This window comes from Coccomyxa subellipsoidea (genome assembly GCF_000258705.1).
Source record: "Coccomyxa subellipsoidea C-169, whole genome shotgun sequence".
NCBI classification, from domain to species: domain Eukaryota; kingdom Viridiplantae; phylum Chlorophyta; class Trebouxiophyceae; family Coccomyxaceae; genus Coccomyxa; species Coccomyxa subellipsoidea.
In genome coordinates this window covers 102,784-127,927 of record NW_005178030.1, presented here as the reverse complement: position 1 = coordinate 127,927, position 25,144 = coordinate 102,784, and the positions used below count along the sequence as shown (strand labels likewise).

General features: G+C 52.1%; 4 protein-coding genes across 4 annotated transcripts; 2 read left to right on the top strand and 2 right to left on the bottom strand.

Moving 5' to 3' along the window:
- Positions 1 to 152: 152 nt before the first annotated feature.
- On the bottom strand, positions 153 to 1,529 carry COCSUDRAFT_56925 (hypothetical protein; the record flags this gene model as incomplete). The annotated part of the gene is made up of 5 exons (XM_005645490.1): positions 153 to 302; positions 636 to 759; positions 942 to 1,013; positions 1,171 to 1,257; positions 1,381 to 1,529. The coding sequence occupies 5 exons, from the start codon at positions 1,527 to 1,529 to the stop codon at positions 153 to 155; spliced, it is 582 nt and encodes a 193-aa protein (XP_005645547.1).
- A 1,242-nt stretch (positions 1,530 to 2,771) lies between these two features.
- COCSUDRAFT_56924 (hypothetical protein) lies at positions 2,772 to 11,499 on the top strand (the record flags this gene model as incomplete). Its single annotated transcript, XM_005645489.1, has 13 exons — positions 2,772 to 2,894; positions 3,254 to 3,465; positions 3,815 to 4,049; positions 4,480 to 4,644; positions 5,215 to 5,393; positions 5,691 to 5,832; positions 6,366 to 6,508; positions 6,851 to 7,036; positions 7,875 to 8,016; positions 8,256 to 9,267; positions 9,679 to 9,881; positions 10,303 to 11,050; positions 11,105 to 11,499. 13 exons carry the CDS (start codon positions 2,772 to 2,774, stop codon positions 11,497 to 11,499), a joined length of 3,885 nt encoding a protein of 1,294 aa, XP_005645546.1.
- Positions 11,500 to 13,178: 1,679 nt separating this feature from the next.
- COCSUDRAFT_43372 (DUF747-domain-containing protein) lies at positions 13,179 to 19,134 on the bottom strand (the record flags this gene model as incomplete). Its single annotated transcript, XM_005645488.1, has 9 exons — positions 13,179 to 13,355; positions 14,477 to 14,590; positions 15,825 to 15,980; positions 16,421 to 16,527; positions 16,979 to 17,148; positions 17,412 to 17,491; positions 17,791 to 18,039; positions 18,326 to 18,407; positions 19,013 to 19,134. 9 exons carry the CDS (start codon positions 19,132 to 19,134, stop codon positions 13,179 to 13,181), a joined length of 1,257 nt encoding a protein of 418 aa, XP_005645545.1.
- Positions 19,135 to 20,383: 1,249 nt separating this feature from the next.
- Positions 20,384 to 22,643, top strand: COCSUDRAFT_30210 (DUF1365-domain-containing protein; the record flags this gene model as incomplete). Its single annotated transcript, XM_005645487.1, has 5 exons — positions 20,384 to 20,848; positions 20,947 to 21,059; positions 21,294 to 21,513; positions 21,932 to 22,084; positions 22,442 to 22,643. The coding sequence occupies exons 1-5, from the start codon at positions 20,601 to 20,603 to the stop codon at positions 22,641 to 22,643; spliced, it is 936 nt and encodes a 311-aa protein (XP_005645544.1). The 5' UTR covers positions 20,384 to 20,600.
- Positions 22,644 to 25,144: the final 2,501 nt, after the last annotated feature.

The window sequence follows — 25,144 nt, the reverse complement described above, 5'->3', positions numbered from 1 at the left end:
CTCAAAACGGCTAATATCCCAAGTAAAAATGGCTGTGAATCATAACTGGAAATTTAAAGTTTATTCCAATCAGGCAGTATCTGCTGTGGCACGCAATAGCGTTCCACACTCACAACCTGCTACTACGCCACATTGAAGTGCATAACGAAGCCTCAATATAGTTGGGAGGAGCATGCCTGAAAGATGGAGTAGCGCATGATGGCGTCCAGGCTCTGCTTCAAGTCAGCCTGACCTGCCCCCAGGCGCCTGCCCTCCAAGTCCCAGGTCGCCATCGGCACCAGAATATCCTCGCACCCTGTCGCCTGCACCCAAATTATTGCAATGAACATTTCATTCAATGTGTCAAACATCCCAGATTTTACATCTCTCAAAAATCATGTGTCGCCCTCAAATGGGCAGATGCTGTGCGCTTGTGTTTGCTTTACTTGGTCAAGCATCCATGGGGAAAAGCACATAGCAGCATGGGCTATGGGCCTCCAGCTCAGAGACTGTGTGCATACAGCAAGTTCGGTAGATGATGAAAAGACCCACTGCAAGAGACATGCATAATAAGGGGAAAATGCATCATGCAGCTGATCAGATTTTCCACGCTTTTGAGAGCCAAGTGACATGCTGCGAAACAACAGAAAATGCACCTTCAAGAAAGTCTGGCTGAGGAAGCCGGCACTCTGGCTGGTGGTGCACTTTGTCAGCACCAGTGCATCCTGCCCAAGCCGCATGCTCCCCGCTTTGAACCCATTGCCAAAGCGCCCAATTGCCCTGTTGCATGCAATCAAATATAAATTTGTAGAATGATGATAATGCAGTCATAGCATGCAGAATGGCATTTGCTGCTGTGTCAGGAGCAAGGGGCAAGCAATATCTCCATTGGCAGGGTGGTGCCTTCAGACAGGCATGCATGCCTGCATGCAATGCTGCACAACATGGTATGAAGCTCTTACCTTGCATTGGATGACTTGTCACTGTGCCCAAAGCCCAGCATCTTGTGCAGCTGCAGAGGGTTCATCCCAGTCCTGTGCATGCAAGAGATCCAGCATCCTTATCAACACGTGTGCACCTTACAGTCTCCATTTGCTCTCTATGTGAGATACACCGTGGTATGCCGTCGATGGTCGGGCCTACAAACAAAATTGAGCAGTGCAATGCATTGGCTATGATTGGGCAGCTCACCCATTGTCCATGAACACCAGTGTGTCCACCTCTTTGCTGGTGCCATCCTCGCCTGTCACCTCAAACTGCTGCAAGTCAATGCAGAACCTGTGAACACACCATTCAACATTAAGAATACCTGCATTGCGTTCCTCCTGTATTGATCTACTGACTAAGAAAGGCTGGGAAACACCTGTCAACTTGAAAGATTGGCAGAGGGATTGAGCGCACTGTGTGGCCTGGGCATCGTCAGAGGCGTTGTCTATGAGCTCTGCGATGGCACTGAAAGCCCAACGATGGGACGTGGAATTGGTGTGTAGGAAGTTCGGGTGGATGACGGTGTGCTTGACACTGGAGTACTGCACAGGGCTTGGATCCATGCCGTGCAACTCAGGACCTAGTACCTGACAGTGCTCATCACCTTCTGACTGCAAGACACACGAACAGACATGAGTACCTTCTCAGATGAATCTGAATTTTCCAAATCTGCAAATCTCCAAGGCAACGGCAAGAGTCTGGCAGAAGCGCCCAAGGCGTTCTTAAAAGCGATGGGCCCGAAATACCGGCAGCTTGCTTCGTCAAAAATCAAAGGCATTCAGGATTGGAGTACGCATGCGAAAAGGATGTAAGGCTTTTCAAGCACGGTATTCCCACTTGCCACTTTCAGATCCACTTCCAGGTCTCAGAAGCTATTAGTCTGAGCGTGTTATGCATGCGCTCAATCCCAGGCAGAACTATGAAATATACTTTTCTGGAGTACAAATTACCTGAAGGGGCGCCTTGGCATTGCCCTCGACCCTTTAATAGCAAGGTATAGTACATTCGACATGCTAAAAGACCACCTTACAAAATGCGCAGTGGTTTCTAGCGCATCTTCTCTGCCTTGTCTCTCCTATTTCTCGTTCTCTGCTCACTAGTGACGGCTGTTTTGGCTCGAAACGCTTTGTGCTGCGCAAATTTCATTTCAAGCGTTGGGCCAAAGCAGGCAAGGCGAATTTAGAGCGACTCCTTCCGTGAAAAGGCCGCCTTGGCAGAAAATGCCGGTGACAAACGCTCATTTGACGGAAGACAAGGCCTGTTGAATTTTGGTCCACGCAGGACTACAGATTGGACTTAGATGAGGAGATATCACGAGGAAGTGGCGATTGGTTGAGCGTGTGTGGCGGTCTCTTGCCGAACCGTAAACAGGTCCAAGCGTCTTACGTTTGGTGCGTCCTGGGTATTTGTGCCGTCAAAACCTCGATCGCATGCTGCATCTGCCTTTTTGATGTGATGCATGCAGAGTTCGTAGCGAGGGACCGTTCGTGCGTTGTGGACAGGCAGTGTACGACACTGGATGTGTGAAGTTTCGTTGAAGATGCCTCAAGTAAAAGCCCACATCGTCTGCTAGCCCGATGGGGCTTATTTCTACACATTTAACTTCTTAAAGCACTCCATAACATAACACACGCAAAGCTCAGGGGCCTGCTCGCTGAAATTGACCGTGAGTGTACTGCCGTTCTGGGCTAGTTCAGAGGCTGCTTGCCAAGCTGTGCTGCGTGCCTGGATTTTCAACAAAGCTGTTGCCAGTTCATGTGCAGGTGTGAACATGCTCGACTTGCCTGAACGGAGATGAACAAGCCATGACATTGGAGCCGGACAGACGCAGCATTGGCCACCATGGCTACCCGCTGGCAAGGGCGCCTGCGCCAAAGCTGGCTCGCTTAGGGGGAGCCCTGCACCTTCAAGCATCCTCTCAGTTCACAGTACGCATCCTTGCCCTGGCGCGCAGTCTCTGCATGCATGGCATCAACCTTCACATCATGCAACACCTGCGCACAACAGCTAGCCAGGAACTACAGTACTCAAATCTTCTCTCACTATCCTGTTTGACTCCTGTCTCAAATAGCTCAGGCGCACAACAAGGTTGATGTTATGTATCCGCAGCGCTGCAATTGCATTGCTCATGCACCTATGCCAGATCATGGGAAGCCACAGCAGGCCACCTTGAACCAATTTTCCATCCCCACCTTGCGCCGGCATTGTGCCAGCAGAGTGTTCTTTGCACTGATCATCTCATATCCTGTTTAGAAGCCATGTCAAAACAAATGCTGTGCCAAAACAGGACACGGCGGCTGCCGCCGGCCTGCGCGCATTGGAAAAGCGAGTCGAGGCGGTGCCGGTGGCAGTGTACGAGTTTCTGCAGGCCGGGGGCGTTCCTGCTGCGGTCACAATAATCACCAGCGAGCCGGTGCACGAGGAGCTGAGAGATGCGGCGGTCAGCTTGCTGATCGCTGTCTCGCGCAAGCAGCCGCAGGCCATGTCCCTTGCGTTTGTGTGAGTGCCCCGATCTGTGTATGAGGTGCATGAGTGTCACCTGTGCGTCATTGTGATGCCTCGAGCCGTTGAGCAGGCTATCTGCAGAGTTTGTGGGAGTGCTCTGATCCATGCAACAACGTCTCAGGGCATGTGCATGGCTTTTCTTAGTAAGGCGGGGGCTTAGCGTGGCATGGGTATCTGTGAAAGACTGCTTTGGAATTGTTGCAAGCTTTAATAGTGAAATGGTATTGGGGGTGATGCCAGGATCGCAGTATAGTTGCCCTGCTTGAGGGAAACACTCTTGATGGACCACACTTTTTATCAACAATATAATGTAAAATCCATATGATGTATTTTCCTTTTGCAGGGAGGCGAAGGGAATGGAGGCGGTGGCGCATCTGCTGGGCCGGGGGGTGCAGCTGAGGGCGGGAACGCTGACGCAGACGGGCGCCGCCACCGTGGCGGAAGCTGCGCGGCTGCTGGAAGCTGCGCTCGAAGCCGGCGGGCAGCCGGCCGCGCGCGCATTCGCTGACGCAGGTGGCTTCTCTGGTCTGCGCATGGGCCTCGCCTGTGCGCAGCTCGGCGGGCAGCATGGGCTGGAGGTAATTGACCTCTCTGCCTTCGGTGTCCATGCTTGCAACAAATGAATTATGTAACGTGCCATCTTGATATCCTCAGCATACCTTGAAAATTTCAATTCCTACAAGATGAGGCAGTATTGGGCCTGCACTGGGTGATTAAATTTCTTCATGTTGGAAGCAATCATGCACAACATAATAACATGCATAGCACGGCCCACCACCTGCAGTACCAGCAATGCTCCTCATGGCTTACTGGAGATTTGCGAGCGCAGTCTGCAGTCAGCTTAAAAGGCCGGCAAGCTGTGCTGTAGCATGCTCAATGCTTCGCATCTCCAGTGCTTACAGGATGCTCCCATCTCTTCTGAAGCCTGCTGACAATTCTTACAACCAGATATTTGGCGCTGAAGGCATACTGAAGGCATTTCTATAAACAAATATTTGGCCTGCGCAGGTGGCTGAGAGGGCGCTGGGGTTGCTGCATCGCCTGGTGTGGACAGGCAACAACAGGGGCCACGCTGTGCACGCTGCGCTCTGCGGCGCAGCATGCTCAGCGCGCGCACACCAGCCTGTTCTGGCGCTCGTGTATGCAGCTCCCCACATCCCCGCCGCCGCCAGGGTGCGCTTGACTTTCTTTCTCGTGCAATAAGTTGCTGAACGGTTTACTACACGCCTTTATTTAAAGAATTATTATAAGTATATTACGCTTTGGAGACCTTTTGGGAGCCACATGAGGCTTATTGGTCTTGTAGGCAGTCTGTCACTGCCCATCTTCACATCACAAACTTCTCATGAGTCTGCATTCCGTTAATTTTTTAATTTTTTTTTTTGAGAAGAAGCATGCAGGTGATGCATGCAAGCCTGAGATAAGATGAAAGGGAGGAATATGAGAAGTTGTTGGGCAACTCCATTGCTTCAATTCTATGGACTGAGTAGGGACGACAGCTAGACATTTTGTATCTTGCCAGTGATCCTTGGGCTTACTGGTGGAATTGCAGTGCATAATGACATCAAAGGCCGCCCCACTTCTGAAGCGTGCGCACCCTTCAAGCTACAGCGCAGCTTCCAAGGCCACCTGACTCAGACTGAAAGACATGATCAAGATGGTCAATATTCTGATTAGCAGAATTTTGATTAGCAAAAATCACTGATTTACACTGCATCATTCAGATTCAAATTTCTGCTGTAGGGCATGGAGATTTTGAGGGCGCTGGCGGCGGCCAGTTCCACATGCATGCGCGCGCTGCTACAGTCCAACTGCGTCGACACCTGCCTCACAGCCCTCGATCGCGCGGATTCGAATTCGAAGATCGCTCGCACCACCGCCCTTCTGCTGCATGACGCCCTCGGCGGAGACCCCACTTGCAGGTTGGCTGCTTTTCCTGTGCATGTTATAAAAAAATGTGTAATAATGAAAAATATTGTAGTGCCAGTCTTGCAGGCACTGTTCTTCGCAACCTGGAGTAGATGTGCGTGCATGCATGGATCGGCAACATTGATAGAGCTGACAATCTTGGATAAGCCACCAGCGATTATGTCTAGACTTAATCAACAGTGCCCTCTTTTAAAGGTTCGTGCTTTGGTGTCGGTGCCCTTAGGGGACCCTATGCAATAGAGATCCTGTATAGTCAGGCAGTCATGGCAAGAGCATTTGTGATCATGCAGGGGAGACATTTTGGCCAAGGGCGGTGTGACAACCTTTCTGAATGTGCTGATGCGCGTCGGCATTGAGGATGCGCCAATCGCTGATGTCATCAACGGCCTGCTGAGCTCGCTTGCTGAGGGGTCTGCTGACATCACACACCAGGTAATCACCCTGACAGTCCCAGATAGCCAGCGACCTTGGATGCGCGAGTATGTTGCATGATAGACAAGGCCTGTATAAGCCACCGCATACTATGCCCACCCAGAATCAAAGCTGAATCCTCAGGAAGGGTCCTGACAGGGCTTTGAGAATCTGGGGGACCGTGCTCCCTAGGCTTGATACCTTTAAACCATACCAACCAGACCAAACCACACCATAAAACCCCTTGTAAAAACCCACATCCTCAATGTAAAAAATAAAAATAACTGTACATCTAAATACAAATAAAAACCCTGAGTAGGGGTGGCATTCTTGGTCCTGCAGGGGCTAATTCCTTGTCTCATGTTGCTCCTCTGGCCTGCTCTCTGCTGCATGTGACATGCATTCTTTCACTTTTTTGACTGCCTTGCTCTCTATAAACCAATCGCTTGAATCCACAGGTCTTTCAACACAAGGAAATCTCATTGAAGGTTACTAACAAATACATTTTTAAGTAATATAAGCGGGACTTGACTATGGCATCGTGCTTTCTGCAGGAGGGGAAGCAAGTGCTGCACTGGGCAGCCCAGTATGGGGAGGTGCAAATATTGGACAAGGTCTTGCTCGAGCGGCCAAACCTGCAGGCTGTTGACGGCCGCGGCAACTCGGCACTCCACCTTGCGGCAGCTGCCGGCCAAACGTGAGTAATCTATATTTCCACAGTGATTACAGAGTGACTTTGACAGCAATCCTGTTGTGCTTGTGCAGTCTTGCAAACGCAGCGAGAGTGCAAGTATTTTCACAACCACAACCTGTGTGGTTGTGAAAAACAGCTTTAGGTTTGGTGTAATGTTTGCATCACATCCATATGGCTTCGAAGCCGATGGACATTGAGCCAGATGGGAGACAGAGCTGTGCCATTGTTGAGCTGCAAGTATTGATTGACAGTCGATACGCAATAATATCAGCTGTGATGTGTTGGGGGTATTGCGTGGTATTTGAACCCTTGGACACCCTGCCCAATATTTCCCTTCCCCTGCAGGGACGCGGTAAAACTGCTGCTGGAGGCCGGGGCCGATGCGCTGGCGTGCAATTTTGCGGGGGACCAGCCGCTGGCGGCGGCGGTGGGGGGGTCCCCCACGTGGGCCTTACTAAGTGCTGAGCTGGACTGGCGCGCATGCCTCGAGCAGCCGCGGCCCTGCCACTATACAGCCGCTGCAGGCAAGAAGTTTACTAATCAGCTTTTATTACATTTCAGTGGTCTTGGCATCATCAGTGTCTTGCCAATTTAATTGGATGATTAGCATGCAGTCATATAGAGGGAAGGTTGCCCTTGAAACCCGCCTGATAATTCACTGATTGTCCTCCATTCATCAGGCACCACATGCAAATGGTAACTTGTGCATTTACAATCCCCAAAAATCGGCACATTATGCATATTTACTGCCATGGACCCAGGCAAATGATGCTTGGGCTTTTTGCATGCAGGTGAGGCCTTGTGCTCAGGCCAGGAGGATGCCTGGCAGGGACCAGCAAACTGCTCCTTCCTGCCTCTGAGCGGCAGAGTCAGGATTGAGTCTGCAGGCGTTGCATCTCCTACCTCCAAAAGCTGTGCGCACCTCTTTTTTGGCTCTTCTCTACTTTCCTTCCTTGAAACAGGCATGCTCCCTGTATTTCCATGTGGTACACAATGTGCACATCCGTAGCAGCAGAAGTATGATTACAAACTTTGCCCAAGCCAGGCCTGTCTCATCCCCGCTATGCATGCTGTAACAGTGTGCTATATCTAAACGTCATCTGATTACTGATTAGCAATACACAATGGTTGCAGGGGTCATAAGCGCCATAAAGGGGAGCCGTTCAAAACCAGCACGGGCAGCGGGAAAGCAGACTCACATCCAGCAGCCAGGGCAGACGTTGCAAGAGTTCAATTTGCCGCTGCAGAGTCATATTTCTATCCTCGATGACTCCACCCTCAGCTTGGACTTCAAGGAAAAGGACAGTGCAGCAAATGAGGAAGATCTGGGAGGGAGCTTAAATTCACGTGGAAAGCAGTTGAACAACAGGAGCAGCGGGGGCAAGGTTGAGTGTCACGTGTGGCGCTTAGTCATCCAGGCTGACTCACCGCCCGGTCAGCGCGCGCCTGATCTGGAGCAGGCACTTCGCACACTGCTGCGCCGCTGCTACCCTGCCGCTGTCAGCTGCCAGGTCAGCACTGCTCTGGTGTCATGATATCTGCTGCGTGAATACACCTTGCCTATCTGCTGTAATTTCCAGTGCCTGAAAATTATGGGGATGCTTAATCAGCGTACTGGTTGCTTGTTGTGACATTGTTTTGCAGTATTGGACACCTGCCCAGGCTGCCCTTCTCAAAGACTCCAGAAATAGGACTTGGTTGAATACAAGTTTACGTCAAAATCAGCTGATTCAATGATGTGGGTGGGCAGACGGGGACGCCCAGCGCAGGAGAGGCGCCCGGAACAGCTGACACGGACGTGCAAGCATCAGCTCAGGAAATTCCAGCGGTGGACGCTGCTTCTGCCACCCGTCCTCGCAGCACGCTGGATGCGAATCTGCAGAGTGCCGCCTCCAGTGCCGTAGAGCAGGCCTCTCAGCGGGAGCAGCAACAATCGCAGCACTTGAGTGTTGCAGCTCCCCAGCCGAGCGAGACATTGCTTCCTGACAGCATAGAAGCATCCGCACCCAGCCCTGGAGAAGGGTATGCCAGCAGCCAGCATGGGAGTGACCAGCGCAGGTCCAGCATGCAACAGCTTCCTGCAGGAGCCCCTGAGAGGACTAAAGCGCAGGGAGAGACTAGCGCTGCAGTATCAGGGGTTGAAATGCCAAAGCCGGCAGGCAAGAAGCCGGCGGCGGCGCAGTCCGGTCAGCGTCCGGTGGAAGCTGACTCAGCGGTGACTCAGCGCCGGCCAAGTAGCGCGCTGGAGATCGCGCGGCGGCTGCGGCGCGCGCCGGCTGCCAAGGGCAGATCAGGCCCGGCCAAATCTGGCGCCTTTGGAAGTGGCACATATGCCAAGTCTGACTCGCCTGATTTTAGCATCAATGCCAGCTCAGCGAGAGAAGAGTCAGGCTCGGTGGGCGGGTGTGGCAGTGAGAGGGCAGGCGATAATGGTTCGAAGCAGCCGCAATCAGTCCCCAAAAGAGATGCATCCGTCCAGCAGAGGGAATTGTCATCTGGCAGAGGTGGCGAGGAATTCTCAAGCAAGTCAGAAGCCCACATTATCCAGGTCAATGCTGCAGCTGTGGCAACTTGTTCTCAAGAGGAGCAAAAGGAGGCCGCCGAGGGCGCAGACTCAGCAGGGCAGCCGTCACAGATGGAGGCGAGTTCCAAGTTTGGCGGAAGCAATGGAACGCCGTCGGACGAAACGCTGCAGAAGGGGAGAGCGCAGACCGGGGCTGCGGCAAGGACGCCACCTGTGATGTCATACCTCCCTCTGGAAGGTTCGCACGTGCCCCCTGCACTCCTATGTACCCTAGGAAACCTGCCGGGATTAAGGGTTGTGAGCCCCAGATTTAGCAAATTGAAACACTTCAGTGTGCATCTTCAGAACTGTCACGTGTGCACCAATGATGACTCTGTCTGCTGGGCAGTGTCCCGCCGTGTGCAATGCTAGAAGGTTTTGACATCCAAGGGGCGTCCTGGGTTTGGCCCCTGACTTCGGGGTTCTGAGATGAATCATCTCTTTGTTTGCCTTCCAATGCCACTCTGCTGGGCAAATTGCTAGACAGGTGGCAATTGCTATGATATTTCCCACATGCACCAGAAAAGTACAGTCTGGGCCACCCTCACTTTTCCTTGAGGTCCTGACAAGCTCCCTAAGACAATCATATTATCTGGATTGCTTCGCGCAGAGAGCCGGCAGAAGGGGAGCCGCCCGAAGGCACCCCCACCGCCGCCACCGCCGCCACCGCTACGGTCCTACGGGCGCGCGGCGGTCGTGGATGCATGCGCGACGGCTGTGGCCGTGCGCGCGGGTGACGATCTGCGCCGGCAGCAGGCGACGCTCGGCCGGGGGAACTTGTATGCGCCAACGGCCCAATCTGTTGCAGACAAGGTGCGAAGAAGCCAAATTATGGACCTATAATAGGTTAGGGAACCCTAAACCCTAAGAAATATACGGTGCCCTGCATCATGAGCTGTGGCAAGGACGGTGACGTGCGCTGCGAATTGCATTGCTGCCGGGCAGAAGATGACCACGAAATCCACATATCACAGTGCTGTTGCTGAGGCATGCCGTACTCCATGTCACTATTACTACCGGCAATTTTATCTTGGCATCTTCAGAAATGTAGTCCAGAGGCCTTCACAAGACTGCACTGGAGTAATTTGTCAAGCGACCTAAAGAGAATGATGTCACAAAGTTTGCAAGGTGTCGGAATGCGCCTATCACTTGGGCTGTCTCTTACACGTCGTTTCCTAATGATTGTTGGTGTCCGCCGTCTATGGCGCTAAACTGGCAGCTGCTGTGGGTGCAGGTGCGCGAGCTGGAGCTGCAGATTGGTCTCGTGCAGCAGCTGAACAGCCAGGGCCTGCGCAAAGACGAGTTCTCAGCAGCAGCAGAGCCATCCGATAATGTTGCCAGGACAGGCAATGCTCCAGGCCCCGCGCTGCCGCCGGGAGGTCCGGCCCGAGCGGTGGCCGGCAGCGGGGGACCGCTGACGCCAGAAGAGGCAACGGCATCAGCCGCAGATACAGATGATGACAAATTGGTGACTCAGCCGCCGGGTGACTCAACTGCTGGGGAGGAATCGGCGCGCAGAGCTCGGCCGCATGTGAACGCTCTGAGAGACAGCAGTGCATTATCAGCAGCGGTATCTGTGCCGGCTGATGGCGCTTCCTTGGACGGAGCGGCTAGGGCAGGGCTTGCCCCAATTGATGCAAGTGCAGGCGTCACTGCTATGCAGCAGCCGCTGGCTTCGGAGGTCCTCAGTGCAGCCGCAAGCGCCGCATCGGAGCAGGCTGCAGCTTGGGAAGCCGTGCGGCGGAAGCATGCAAAGAAGGCTCTCTCCGACAGGCCGCGGATGCCAGCAGCTGAAGCAGTGTCACCAAGCTACCCGGCAGCCGTCACTGAAGACAGAAATAAGGGCGCAGAGTCAAAGGAGGGGCCTCGGGAGCGTGAAGCACCACCGCCGCCGACCCCGCCGCAGCCGCCGGTGAAGCGAAAGCCGTATTCCTACGGGCCACGGTCCCCCAGCACCAATGCATCAGCCCTCCAAGCGCCCCGTAGCATTACAGCGTCAACTCCCCACACTGCTGCAAGTGCGATGTTGTAAACAGGCGACGGGCTTGGCAGCACGGGAAGCTTGGAGCAAGGTGATCCAGCTGCAGCTCAGGCAAGCGATGAGGCATCAACAGAGCAGCTGGGCCGGTCAGGCGGCACGCGCGCGCCATCCGGCGTCATATATGTCAGCAGAGAATTGCATCACAGCCCCCGGGAGGCCGCCGGTGCAGGGGGCGCGAAACCCCGCAGGAGGGTTTTTTCCTACGGTCCCAGGTTGGCCGCCTCCCCAAGCGAGACACCGGATGACAGCAGCACTGCCGAGGATATTTCAAGCAGCGCTATTGGCTTGACAGAAGCCGAGATATCATCGTCTGATGTGGGGCGAGCAGAGGCCGCAGTAGTGCTGAGTCAGCGCTCTGCGCCGGTCCGTAAGGTGTTGCGTACGGGCTGAGGAGCGCCACCGCCGAGGTTACGGGACCGAGCTGTGGCTGCGGCGCGGCCAAATCAGGCGCGGGCACAGATCCGCAGGGCCAAGGTTGGCAAGTTTGGCCAGCGCCCTGTCTCACAAGAACATATTTGCAGACCCTGCCCAGCCAACCTGACCGACACCTACAAGCCCTGCCCAATCATTGCTGACCATGGCTACTTTGCGACTACAGGATCATGGGAAAGTTCTGTGAGTCCCAGCGCCACATCCTTCACCTGAAAACGGTGGATCCGTGCTGGCGCAGCTGCTGTCGCCTGAAAAGGTGCATCTGCTAATCCCAACAAGGACGCTTGCAGAAACTAGAGCGCATGTCGCAGCTGCCCCCTATAACCTCAGCACACGCTTTCTGATGGCAAAACGAGCCTTTCAGTACTGATAAAGCACCCCATGGGGGACCTTTATGTGATTTATTATTATTATAAATTGCAGTAGTAATTGCAGTTATTGCAGAATGATCTGCAATAACTGGGGTGAGGCTGAGCCTGGTTATGAGGAGTTGCTTCGCTGTGTTGTGCGCCTACACAGACGTTCTGTTGAATCAGATCAGCAAAGCCTTTTTTTTTCGCAGGCGCACTATATGGCTGCACTGTCACAATGGTGCCTTGCAAGCGGCGGCAGTCACACGGAGGGCAGATTGCTTGGTGGAGACCATGGCAGAGACCACATCCACTGGCTTGCATCTGCAGGTGCATGGGCACGCATGTATTTGTGTAGCAAATTGTGTTGGTGAAAAGGGCCCCTTATAAGCAGCACTGCATACCACAGTTACTGTGACTGGGCCATGCCTCAGACAAGATTTCAGGCAGACTAGACCAATTTGCATGTTATAAAATGTGCGGAGTTGTAACATGCGCTAATTAGTGCGGACGACAGGTCAGTGACATGTGCAGAGAGAAGAGAATGCAGAGAGACGACAGCAGCAGCATCACCTCAAAAGGTAGAAAACGTGCGTAGAACAATGTGCAAGACCTGACCATGCGAATGTGGCCCAGAGATTTACAAAGCAGACTTGTAAGGCCATGGCTTTATCAACATTTATATGTTTTTGTATAATATAGCTATATTTGTATGCATGGACGGCCACACCATCTTGAGTCACTGCCATCAGTGCAACATAATCCAAATTTGCAACCTGCAAAAAGTATGATCTGCAGCTGCAGCTGCATACAGACATGCCTCTATAGAGGCCTCTAGCTGGGACATCTCTTTTTAGGACACTCCTACCTTCTTAAGCTTGTTCTGCCACTTGAGTTCTTAGCTTTCATACTTGCCAATTCCTACCTACTGATTCAAGGAAACACTAACAAAACCCAAAATGAGAAGATTTCCCAGCACTTGCACCCCACTCTCAAAAGGCGCTGCCTCTTCCACAGCAGCTGGCAGAGAAGTACTGCTCTCTCTCCCTCTCTCTCTCTTTCTCTCTCTCTCTACATGTATGTTTTCATGTTTTTTGGACTCGCCAGAGCCAAGGAAACCCCAATGAACCATGGGCACGGTGGTCAATTATTGTACCGGCCCCGCCAGCCGGGGCTGTTTTGCACGAACCATGATAGTTGCACCCCCTCTTAAGCTTTCCTTGGGGTTTTTTACCTCTCAGAACTTTTCAGTAGCTTCCCCAAAATATGATTCTGAGGAGGACTGCCTCAGGCCTTGGGATGGCGTCTCAGGAAGTGCAAGGCGATTCCACGCAGGGAGAATCCCAGCGCAGCCTTGGCCACAAAGACTGCCACCCATGCAGCAATGCAGTATGCACCCAGCGAAACTACCTGCCACGGTCCCCGCCAGCCAGCCTGCATCAGCGGCTGCTCGCTCCTGCTCACCTGCAAGATACAGCACGCCACCACTCAGGGTTATTATATTTTATTTTCCATTTTTATATATATAGATTCCCCTAAGTAAAAACCCTGAACCCCTAAAATCCTATATTTTTTTTTAATACATTCCAATAAATATATTAAAGAAATAAATGTAAAAAACACCATTGAATAGCAGTGCATGCTTGGCTCTCTGCACAGCAGCAGAGCAGGGATCCATTGGTTTGAATCGAATACAATTGAATGTCTGTTCTTGTGCATTCTGCGCAGGCACGCACGGCAGCTGCCTCTACGATGTGACAGTATTCTCTAACTATCACCCCGACAACTCTGGCGTGTTTGGAACACCGCTTGAAATATATCAGCACTGTGTGTTGAGGCGCGCTTAAAATTACTGCTGGCAAGGACTGGCCCAAGCACGCCATTTGCTCAAGCATCTGCACCGCGTCAGGCGCCCCTTGCACTAGCGCTGGCGAGGTGCGAATCTCTGGGCAGTCTGACTCACAAGCATCTTGCATTGCGACAATGACATGACAGCAGTCTTAGCTTCATTGCAGGCAGGACTGCAAGGAAATGTCAGCAAACCCAGAAGGAAGGAAGGAAGGAAGATTACATCCACTCCAGCCGCCTAGGGCTGAATGGATGAACTGGCAGCATCCAAATAAAAAACAATCATGCACAAAATGTGCAACCAACACCAGAAAAGCCAGTCCTTGAGAGCAGAGCGGCGGGATTGCAGCTCCTATGAATGTCATGCTTGCATGGTGCTGCTAGTACAGTTGCGCTATGCTGATGTGCCGCTTCATCAACCGGCCGGTTCTGTTGCGAACGAAGATTGCGCCGGAGAGAATCCAAGGCCAGGACTGGAAATGGCATTGGGAAGAGTACAGAGGTTCAATTTTGGGGGGATGTCTTCGATCTTGTCTAGGTTCTTCTGTTTTTAAGGTCGTAGTATGCCTTGTTGGCTTTAGTCTTGTCCAGAATGTAGGCGTCTCTTCAGTTGACAATGGGAATTGCTCCCTTTCTTTGTCGCTTTAACGGACTGGCACGCTAGGATCAGCAAGACATGGCAAAGAATAAGGCCTCTTGCATTAAACTGGTAACGGACCAGCAGTAGGAGGACTCACTATGAGCGCAGTGACAGCGATTCGCAGAAACAGGGCGGCGGGTGCGTAGGGCTCAAAGGCCACAACTCGGTGCGCCGTGTGGCTCTGGCCGCCCTTGGCCTTCTCGCACACATCCTGCAGACCAGCACAGGAGAGTTCAATCATCATCATCATCATCATCATCATCATCATCATCATCATCATCATCATCATCATCATCATCATCATCATCATCATCATCATCATCATCATCATCATCATCATCATCATCATCATCATCATCATCATCATCATCATCATCATCATCATCATCATCATCATCATCATCATCATCATCATCATCATCATTAGTAATATTATCATTACGGTATTATTATTATTATTATTATTATTATTATTATTATTATTATTATTATTATTATTATTATTATTATTATTATTATTATTATTATTATTATTATTATTATTACTATAATCATAATTATTATTATAATTAATATTATTACACGATTTTCCTGCCGAAGGCAAGGTGCCCTTGCAGACAGGCTGCATGTGCAGGCTGCCAGATTCCTACCCCTTGGTGGACTCGCCAGATCCAAGCAAGACCCACTCAACCGTGGGCACGGTGCTCAGTAATTGTACCGCCCCCCGCGAGCCGGGGCCAGTTCAGTAATAAGTGGGACAAAATAGTCTGAGAAGATGCCCTTTGATGCCCTGATGCGCAGCACTACATGATAGCATGGCTCCTCCTTAAGACATGTGAGTCTCACCTCTGCATGTCAAAATCACAGCGCCGAGCTTTGCAAGGTCCGTGAAAATCTCCCGACAGAATATCACACAGCTTCAAGGGCAGGCACCCAGACGGTGGCGTGTCGGTTGGAGCACAGCCCTCGAGCAATGCTCGTTATCAAAGACAGTGGCAACATTGGCATGCACATTGAAGTGTTGGCACATGTGGTGTTGGTCAGCCTGATCTTGGCCTTAGATTGCAAAAAACTATTATTGGATCCAACTTTGTTGAAATACTGTATAAGTCATTCCAAAAAACGCATTCAATTATTATTTTTGGCCAAACGGGGTGGATAAATAAGACACTATCACCTAAAATATGGACCCTATGATACTTTTGAGACCTGGTTCTGAAAGCTCTTGATAAGCCTAACTCAGCGGAGCATGATCCTGGTATTGTTGAAGTCAGGAAAACCCCTAGAAGCTGCTTTGCAAGATTTCCCCGCACCGCCAGAGGTGCGGATTTTAAAATGACTAGTACAGTAAGTTCAGGGCAAGCTTTCTCGAGAGCGGGCCCAGATGACTCATCAGTCTCTTGGATCCAAAATTGGTAGTCATCAGCAGGGCACCTCGTCCGCACCCGCATGAAGCGCTGGTAGACTGCCGGGCGGATGTCATTGAGTTTGGACAGCACTGCGTGCTTGGTGATGTCGATCAGGATCTCCGCGCCGAAGATGTAGCCGCAGCACCGGAGCAGCTCCGGGCTCGGCCGCGGGCTGCCCGAGTTGTCCATCTCCTGCGGCAGGCCAAAATCCGGCTTGCATCACCTTCTTTTACCCTTATTTCTAAGGTTTTGGGTTCTCAGCATTTCAGACCGCCGCAATTCAGACCATGCAACCTGTTCCTGTGTGCAGTGGATATTGTCAGCGTTGCACTTTTGTCATGGATTGTTTTGATCACTTGGATGCTGCCAGTACATCCAATCAGCCCTGGGCGGCTGGAGTTGATGTGTAATTTCCTTCCTTTGCTGTTCAGATTTTGATCCTGCGTTTCTGTCATGGCCTGTACAGTGAAAGGTACAAGCTCGTGTGAGGTGCAAACCACAGAACAGGATGCAAACAACTAGAGTCCATCACTTATTGCCTGACCTAGATGCCCCAAGTATCCTTAAACAAAGGGCCGTTTGCTTTTAGATAATCTATGTCATTGTCAACACTCAAAGAGGCCAACGCTCACCTCCACAACTACAAAGAGCAGCGAGAGCAGGAGGTGGAAGCGCTCAGTCACGTCCTGGCCGACCAGCACAAACAGCTTGGTTGGGTCAAACCGCTTGAACACCGTGCCTGCACGCATGCCAGCCGACAATCAGTCAGAGAAAAACAGTCTCAGCGATTTTGCCCTCACATCGGCCTGGAGCATGAGCACATCCAATACTGTGTGCTGCACTGGCACACACACGGCAACTCTTTGCTGAGGCCAGGAGATGCTAGACCAAACCAAACTGCCCTCACTCGGGTGCACGGGATGTGAACTTTTCTGCGTGGTTTCTTTAGCTCTTCTTTCCTGGCTTTTCCAGCCTAGAACCGAGCGCTTAAGGCTGGCAGGCAACCTCTATCCCATTATTCAGAGATGGACCTATGCAGACGTCAAGGGAGATAAGAGGATTAGGGCTGTCTTTCAAATGGACATCATGCAGCAACAGGATAGGATCCTCCCCCGGCCCAGGAGCACGATACTGTATTATTGCACTTCTTAAGAATGAGGGATTAAGTAGGCCGTAGGCCAGGGTCGCACCCTTGATCTCCACGAAGTTGGATGCGATGAGAAGGGCGATGAGGGCGTTGGAGCGTTTGGAGTTCATGGCGACCGAAAATGTCATGAACTGGCAGATGAGCACCACCGAATGGAACAGCACCAGCGCCAGGGTCACTGCCAGGTCAGCGCCCAGCTGCGCCAGGTGCCACCTAAGCGCACAGATACTAGTATGGACTTTCAAAATCTTGAGATCTGAATTCTGACTGATTACAAGGGATGCTGTTCGAAGGGCTTCTTCCTATTAGTGCTGGGAAGGACAGAGACAATTGAAGCAACCGAGGGCCCCAGAATTATAAACTTCAAATGAGGGCCGAGCTTGGCTTTCTTGGACATGGAACAAGCGGCAAGTAAGATGGGGGGTCAAGCACCATGCTGATGAAGGTTTGCAAGTGCTTGTTCAGAAAATCTTCACCTTCGGCCACTGGTGCTGAGGTAGAGGCCACAGGTGCCAGACAGAGCATCCAGCGCATCCACCACAAAGGCACAGGAGATCTGGACCAATCCCAAGTGGCATGTTCAGACACTCAAGAAAAGATATCGCATGCCACACTAGCAGCAGGCATGTGTTTTGAAGGCAGGAGCACTGAGCCGTAGCCATCAAGAAGGGGCGATTCATGCGCAGCAGCAGCTGACTGCAAGGCTTACAGGACAGCAGGGGCACCAAGCAGCCCTGAAACAGACGCCCAGCACCACGACAAAGGGTACACTGATGTGCATCTTGCCAAACTCATGCGTTACCATTGCATTCTGATGGGATATCTTGGCTCCTTTTCAACAATTTAGTCCCGCACCTTGTCAAAGATCTCCACAGCTCCATGCACGACATGCAGCTTGAGGAACTCCTGCGTGAGGTCCTTGAGCCAGAAGTAGATGGTCCCGGCAGGCAGGAATCTCAAAAACGCGATCGTGGCGCCGAAAATGAACACGCAGAGCATGTCGAAGAGCTGGTCGCCGTGCAAGGACCCCCCTCCGCGGCGGAGGCGCCCCACTGCGGTGGTCAGCGCCCCCAGCAGCCGCACCGGGAGGACCGTAAATACCGCCTGCGTGCCAAAAGTACTTCGAACAACCTGTATTTCATCTGCGCATACAATATCTACAACCAAGGTGAGTCACCAGTGCATGAGCACCATTCTCTGCACTCCCCAGCTCCCTGTCTTGTCGGTCTAAACTAGGATGGAATGCTGGGTGGGGGACCATCGCTCTACCAGGGTAAGCGCATGTCTTGATTGGCGAAATGAATTGCATGCAACTTTCCTGCAGAAACAATGCGAATCAAGTGCAGACTCTAGCAGATAGTCTCAGCAGGCGTAAGGAAGGAGGGCGCACCAGGAAGGAGTCCAGGCACACAAGCAGGCCATACCACAGCAGACGCTCCAGCTGGAAGGGCACAAGCAGGATAGCATTGTACCTGCGCAGACCCAACATGACCACAGTCACCCTCTGAGCACCCCTGCACTGCTACTGGTAGCCACCCGCTAAAATGCCCACAACCTTCCCATCTTGTGAGTTTGCAGAGATGTCAGCATAGCCCCATGCGCCAAGGAACAGATGTGCTGCAGTGGGTGAGGACTATAAGCAGCCAGGCAGCGACATGATATTTTGGCCTCGGTGGACGCTATGCACGCGCATGCAGGTTGTGCGACTGGGAGACCTCCCAACACTGGCATGGAGGGCTGACACACTCGACCTGGCAAAGTGAAATAAAAGCTGTATTTACAGGAAGAGGTACACCTAAACCTTCACAGGCAGCGCTGCACAAAACAGAGGACAAATTCACACTCGTTGCGTTTCCAGCAGGCCCTGGCGCATGGCGTAGGGGGGATCACATTATCATAACATATATATTCAACCACTGCCTCTTACTTGGGAGAGCAACACAGTTTCCCGCCTCTCACATACCACACCAAGAGCAGGTTGCATGCCAGAGTGGAGCCGCTGCCTGGCGCATAGCGGTGGACAAACATTCGGTAATTTTACCGGGAGACCAACATAGAAAGAGCAAGGCCGACTCACACTCGCTGCCTCTCCAGTAGGCCCTGGCGCATGGCGGAGGGCGGCGCAGCCGCGTTGGGGTTCAGCTCTGCCCAAAGGTACTGCCCAAAGCTGCTGTTGGGCGGCGCCGTGCCCGAAGGCATCGCCACATCAGACCATGCCGCAGTCGCCTCGCCTGAATTGGCCCCGGCGCCGCCGTTAGACTTTGCTGCGCTGTCAATGCCAGTTCTGGATGCAGTGTCGGATCCTGATTTGGATGTGATGTCATTGGGTGATTTGGCTGTGATGGCAGTGTCTGCTGTGGCCGCGCTGTGGCCAGGTGCTGGAGTGCCAGAGGTAATTGGCTGCTCAGGGCTGTCGGGAGAGCTTCGGGGTTCCTCTGTAAGCTGCGCTGCTTTCGCGTCTGCCTTGTGCTGACCTGCACGCCAGGTGCCAAATCATGCCTCTATCTGTATGCTACAAAGACACAAAGACTTGGCATCATATCTTCATAAAGGCACAAGAGTCAAGGAAGCAAGTGACTGAGAGTTTGGGCAACCTGTAGCACTGTTGCTTGGCAGAGGGCCCACCATTTGGGAGCGTGGCAGGAAGTGAATCTGATGCGTTGGGAATCCTAGCAGCAGCGTCGCTAATCACAGCTGTTACTTCTTTTGTGTGGGTGCTCCCAGAGGGAACGCTGTGTGCGCCATTTGGAAGGCTCAGATCACGATGTTGGCTGCTTTCTTTGACCGACGCATGGGCAGCGGCTTCAGTGTATGTGACTTTCTCTTCCCTGCCTATCCCGACGGCCGACTCCTGAGACTCCTGCACAGGTACAGTGGCATCTGAGCAGGGCAGCTCCAGGCCGCTTTAGTGAATGATGCCAGCTTTAGGTTGATACGATGCTGGGGACTGCTTGATTCCAGGAAGATAAAGTTTTGTGTCCATGTAAGACGCAGGCGAGAACGTACCTGGTATGGAAGCCGTGCTTCATGAGGAGTCGATGGTGCTGCCTCCGTCGCTGCCAAAGAGTTCGGCGCCTTTTGCTTCTTCTTTCGCCTTTTCTTCGGCGTGTCCCATTGCACAAATGCATTTTTGTTCTCGTTCAGATCGCTGAGCAGCGCAAATGCACTGCTCATGCCAACACAGTGTGCCTTACCTATTTCCCAATGCTAAACCTCGAATTACTGCATAGTGACTGTTCCGACGCACCAGATCCTTTCTATATATTTAATAGATTTTACCTCTGTCACTCCGATCTGCTCTTCATCCTCTGGTTGTCCTCCTGTGTCTCCTCTCTTGAGAGTGACGCTAACGTTAGTCCATGTGGGCACGTGCCCGCACGCCCTGGAGGTTTTGGAGTCTGGTCTTTCCCACTGGCACAGCAGGAAGCAACATTATGCTTTAATCAGACTCTTTTTTGGTCTGGAACTTTGAGGGAGCACCAACGCAATGACCTTTGCGTTTCAGCAAGGGCACCTTGATCACGATCTAGAGGAGAAGTTCGCTTTGGTCTGTGGTCGATGATGCATCCGGGAGCTTATACTAGCTCTAAAAGCCTTCTGAAAGTGGGTGGAAATGGTGGTGGCCAGCAACCCCTTTTGTGACGAAAGCCAATTATTAGAAGTTGATGCTTGTGAGCAGAGAAGGCTCCAATAATGTGATGGATCTGATCATTCTGGCCCAAGGAGTGGCCTTGCTGCTATTCTTTGTGAGAACCAGCGTCACAGCCGCAGTATCCCTCCCATATTACCTAGTCAAATGCTTGCTCCCTTCGTCACCACCACGGCTCTCAGAGCGAGATGACGACTCTTCCTGTGTCTTCTATGAAGGCACTGTGTACCACGTTAGGCGAAGACCCATTCACAGCGAATTCAGGTAAGCTTGGCACGAGCTTCATGTCGCATTTCCAGTCTCTTGCTTCATAGATTTCTTCAAGCGTACATCTGCGCCTTCATCAGGCTACGGCTCTGCAGGTATCCTGTCAGGATGGCTGTGGTGGATCTGGACAAGCCTCCAGGCTGGTGGCACGAGCAGGCCAGCGACCACATGACAGCCAAGGAGGCTAGAGCCTTTGCAGGGACTGATGGTAGGAAGAAATACCTCCCTGCCCCATGCATCAATCTTCAGCATGTGAGCTGCCTGAATGTATTGTTGCTCTAGCTGGAGGCCCTCATAGACTTGACAACCTTTTTAGCCAGAAGGCAGGGCACTGTATAGAGTTGCTCTCTTTGCAAAGCACGGCAGATGCTCAAGTGCTCCTGTGCTCAAGTCAGGCATTGCAGGTCTCAAATTATTTTCTCATCCTTTGGTGCATGCGCAGGTGATGTGCTGTTGCTGACGACGCCAGTCAGCGCAGGATACAATCAGAATCCGATCAGCGTGTATTACTGCATGGGGGCGGGTGGGCGGCTGCGGCAGGGCATAGCGGAGGTGACTAATACGCCCTGGGGGGAGCGAGTCACCTTCCTGTTTCACCCGGAAGGCCAGGACGTGCCCAAGGCGATGCATGTGTCGCCGCTCATGGACATGAAGAGCACTTGGTGCGCCGCGTTCCCTTCCAACCTCTTAGGATCAGCCTATTACAGGAGACCAGCTGTCACCCCTGCAAGTGCTGATGCCACGCCAAGGGATACTGTGCTCTGGTGCATAGAGTGGCTCTGTGTGACAACCAGCCTTGTACTGAGTACCTTGACAGGGACTAGCTGACCTAGAAGCGTAGAACCTTCTATATTTTGCGGATGCTGCTTGTGTCTGCCAGAGTCACTGCGCTGCTCAGACAGAATTTGCGCTGGGAATGTCACTTCAAATGGTCCTCATCGCATGTAAATGATACTTCCTAGCCTTCCATGCTGCATTGCAGCCGCCACGCATGAGCCTCGTTCACGGCCAAAACAGGGTGTATCAACCGCTCATATTGCGCAAAAGAGGGTGTATTGACTGGGCAATTATATCGCGCAGGAGGATAAGGGCGCCACTGCCTGGGGAGAGGTGCAGCCTGGAAGTGTCGGCGGTGCATCCGGAGATGGGGGCATTCTTCGACGCTCGGCTGACGGCCGTGCGCAGCCGCGTGCGCGGCCGCAGCGAGACTGCCGGTTTGGCAACCCTGTGGAGGTACGCCCTTGAGCCCACACCTTCACAAGGCTGACGCGTTCAGGGAACAGATGGAGCAATCAGAGAGGCTCTCATTACAGGGGCAAGGAGGCCCTGCAAGGCACTATGCACACGGAGGCGCTGGATCCTTGCTGTAACCCTGGCAACAGCTGATATCTTGTCACCGACACCAAATTGCAGTGGGGGCATCTGAGAGCGTATGCAAGCATGGCTTGTTCACATGTTAAGAAGCGTGCTGCTGGGGTGTGGGGTGTATTGGTGCCAAAGCAGCTGCAACTGGCAGATGTAATTTGACGGCAATCACCGAGACCCCTTTGTCACTTGGAAGAAAACTGAGATTTTGGTTTGTGACTTCAGGTACGGCTTCATGCCGCACAGAGTGGCGATCTGGATTTACTTGCAGGCGCTGGGGCTGCTGTGGCACGGAGTTCCCTTCTTCGGCTACCCGCCACCGGAGACCCGCGCGGAAGCTGAGAGGAAGGCAGCCAACCCAGTGAACAGCCAGAATCGGCATTTTGTGTGGCGCAACCCACTGCACTACCCCTGGAACGCTCTGTGATTTGTTGAGACCGTGTGAAATTTTGCAGCAAGATGAAGCGGTGTTGACATTGTAGTGATGAAGAGTAGGTCTCTCAGGAGGATTTTTTGAAATCATTATTGAGCACTGCAGTGGCTATTAAAAACTGAATCTGCTATCGGCGACTCGCATGTCATGACTGACATGTCGGACATGTCATGACCAGCCTGTGGCAGGTCTCAGCGATTTAGCAGTCCTAGGAGTCAACCCAACGAGCTTGGAAATCATTGCCAAAGATCCATGGTCATTATGGTCACCAAATGATCGCGAAGGACACCGTCAGTGTGACATGGCACACCCGGTACGGGCCGCCAGCGTACATAGTGACTATGTAAGTGCCCCGTGCTGGGGTACACATGCAACTGCTCGAAGCCATAGCCATGCACACTGCAGTATTGAGTTTACAAGTTTTGTCTGGCAGGTCATCCTTGCTGGGAGGCAGTCTTAAAATTATATGCTGCACATAAGTACTTTTCTGGGACCTTCGGGGGGATTTCTATCACCCCATTTTAACTCGCTAGGTTCTGAAACCCTCCAAGCACTCCAAGGTAAAAATCCGCACTTCGACAGTGAAAATACATCATCTTTTAATCTGCAAATTCTGTGACTTTCCTCCTCATCTTGGACTGCTTTCCATATCCACCGATTCTTTGATCGAGGAAAATGTCGGGTGCTTACGAGTCGTTTAAGAGCTCAACGGTCCCAGTCCGGCGCAGTAGTAGCGCCCCCGCTCGAGTGCCCAGCGCCATTGTGGCGCCTTCAGCAGCATCCATGAATCTAAGAGATCGCCAAATTGTCGTGCCAAGCGCTGTCATGAGCATTTTGAACAGTGACGTGACCTTCCCTTCATCCTGGGAAACCGACAAGTCAGTGACAACTGGACTCAAGGTGCGCGACGGATATTCGCAGCTGCTTTTGAATGGTTTTGATATACCAGATATGTAGACTGAGGTGAGTCTGCGCAGATCTGGAGCTTGATGAAGGATGTTGTTGAAACAGTGAGAGAAGCAAGACGTGCCGACCTGGTGTATGTGCGTCACATCTTTCCAACTCAGTGTTTTTCTCGTGCATATTGCAGACCATATCAAAGAGAAGCTATTTGAACACAAGATTTCTTTGGCTGGGCAGGTCTTTCTTGTCACGCCCGGACCACCAGGATCGGACACAATTGGAACCGTCGTTGGCCGGGTAAATCTCCCCAGATTCAAGTTGGTTGCTTGCGCCAACCTGGAAACAGGAAAGAACTTCCTTCGCAATTTGTTTGGACTAAAGCGAGAAGTAGAGCTCTTTGTCCAATACGTGTTGAAAGAGAAGGAGTCAGCGGTGCTGCCGCAAGCGTGCACGCAATGGGACCTCGCCCGGATTGTTAACTTCCCTGATGACATGCAAGTTGCCAAATACGTCTTCGCCACCATTGTCGATGGTATGTTCTCGCTCAGGACTCTGCTTTATATATTTGCGATTTCTTTCTGCAGTCTGCAGGAGGCTCTACAATGCGCTCATGATTGAACGCTCTTGCAACAGGAGATTACATGAAGGTCAAGGACAGCAAAGCGAGCACGGCAGCTGGAAGTTCCAATGAAATGCAGGAGGGATCACCTCCAGTTGAAACATCAGAGGCCCCGGGCTAAGGGCCTCTGAGGGCTGAGGAGACCAATCAAAATTTTCAACCTTCAACCTTACAGGCATCTTTTCGCTGGCCCCAGACGACGACCTGACTGGCTCAGCTGCCGTCTACACCAAGATTGCCCAGCCCGGGCTTGACCATATCCTTCAACACCCCCAAGGTCTACCAGGTGTTGGTCGGCAGACCCCCATTCACCAAAGATTGGTAATGATTTGTAATAGCGGTGACTTGAGGCCTGATGTCACTACGGTAGCAGTACTCTAGGGTGGAACTTTCTAAGGAGCGCAAGCAGAGCCATCAGAGGTACCTCCGCATGGGCATGTTTGAAACGGTTGTGTGGTATCATACTATGATAGCAGCTTAGGTGGCGCCGGCCAGTCTGCATGCTAGGTTTTCTTGCTTGGTTTCCCAAGGGTGGATGTGTAGGGGAATGCAGTATTTTGGACGACAACATGCCTCCATGTCTAAAAGGCATGCCGTGACTGCCAGGCACTTCTTCCATTATTTTATTCTGGGCAAATTGCAGCCAACATCAGCCAAAAATTATTTGCAGTTGAGATTGAATCTTTCCTTGCTGCTTGCATACCCAGTGCAGAGTTTGGGTTTACAGCCATGCTAGTGTCAGAACGACATCTTGAAAGCACCATGATGGGAATATGTACATTACTGTTAGGCTTTTAGTCAACGCTCAAATGTGATCTTCTTTGAAGGATGTGGCCCGTAATGGGGAGAGTAGACGCTGCTCATGCAATGCAAGAGTGTCTCAACACAGACCTATGATCATCTGATGGTGACATGCTTTCATGCAAACTTGTACGCCCTGCTAATGGTGTTATCCAAATGGTGGCAGTGTAAA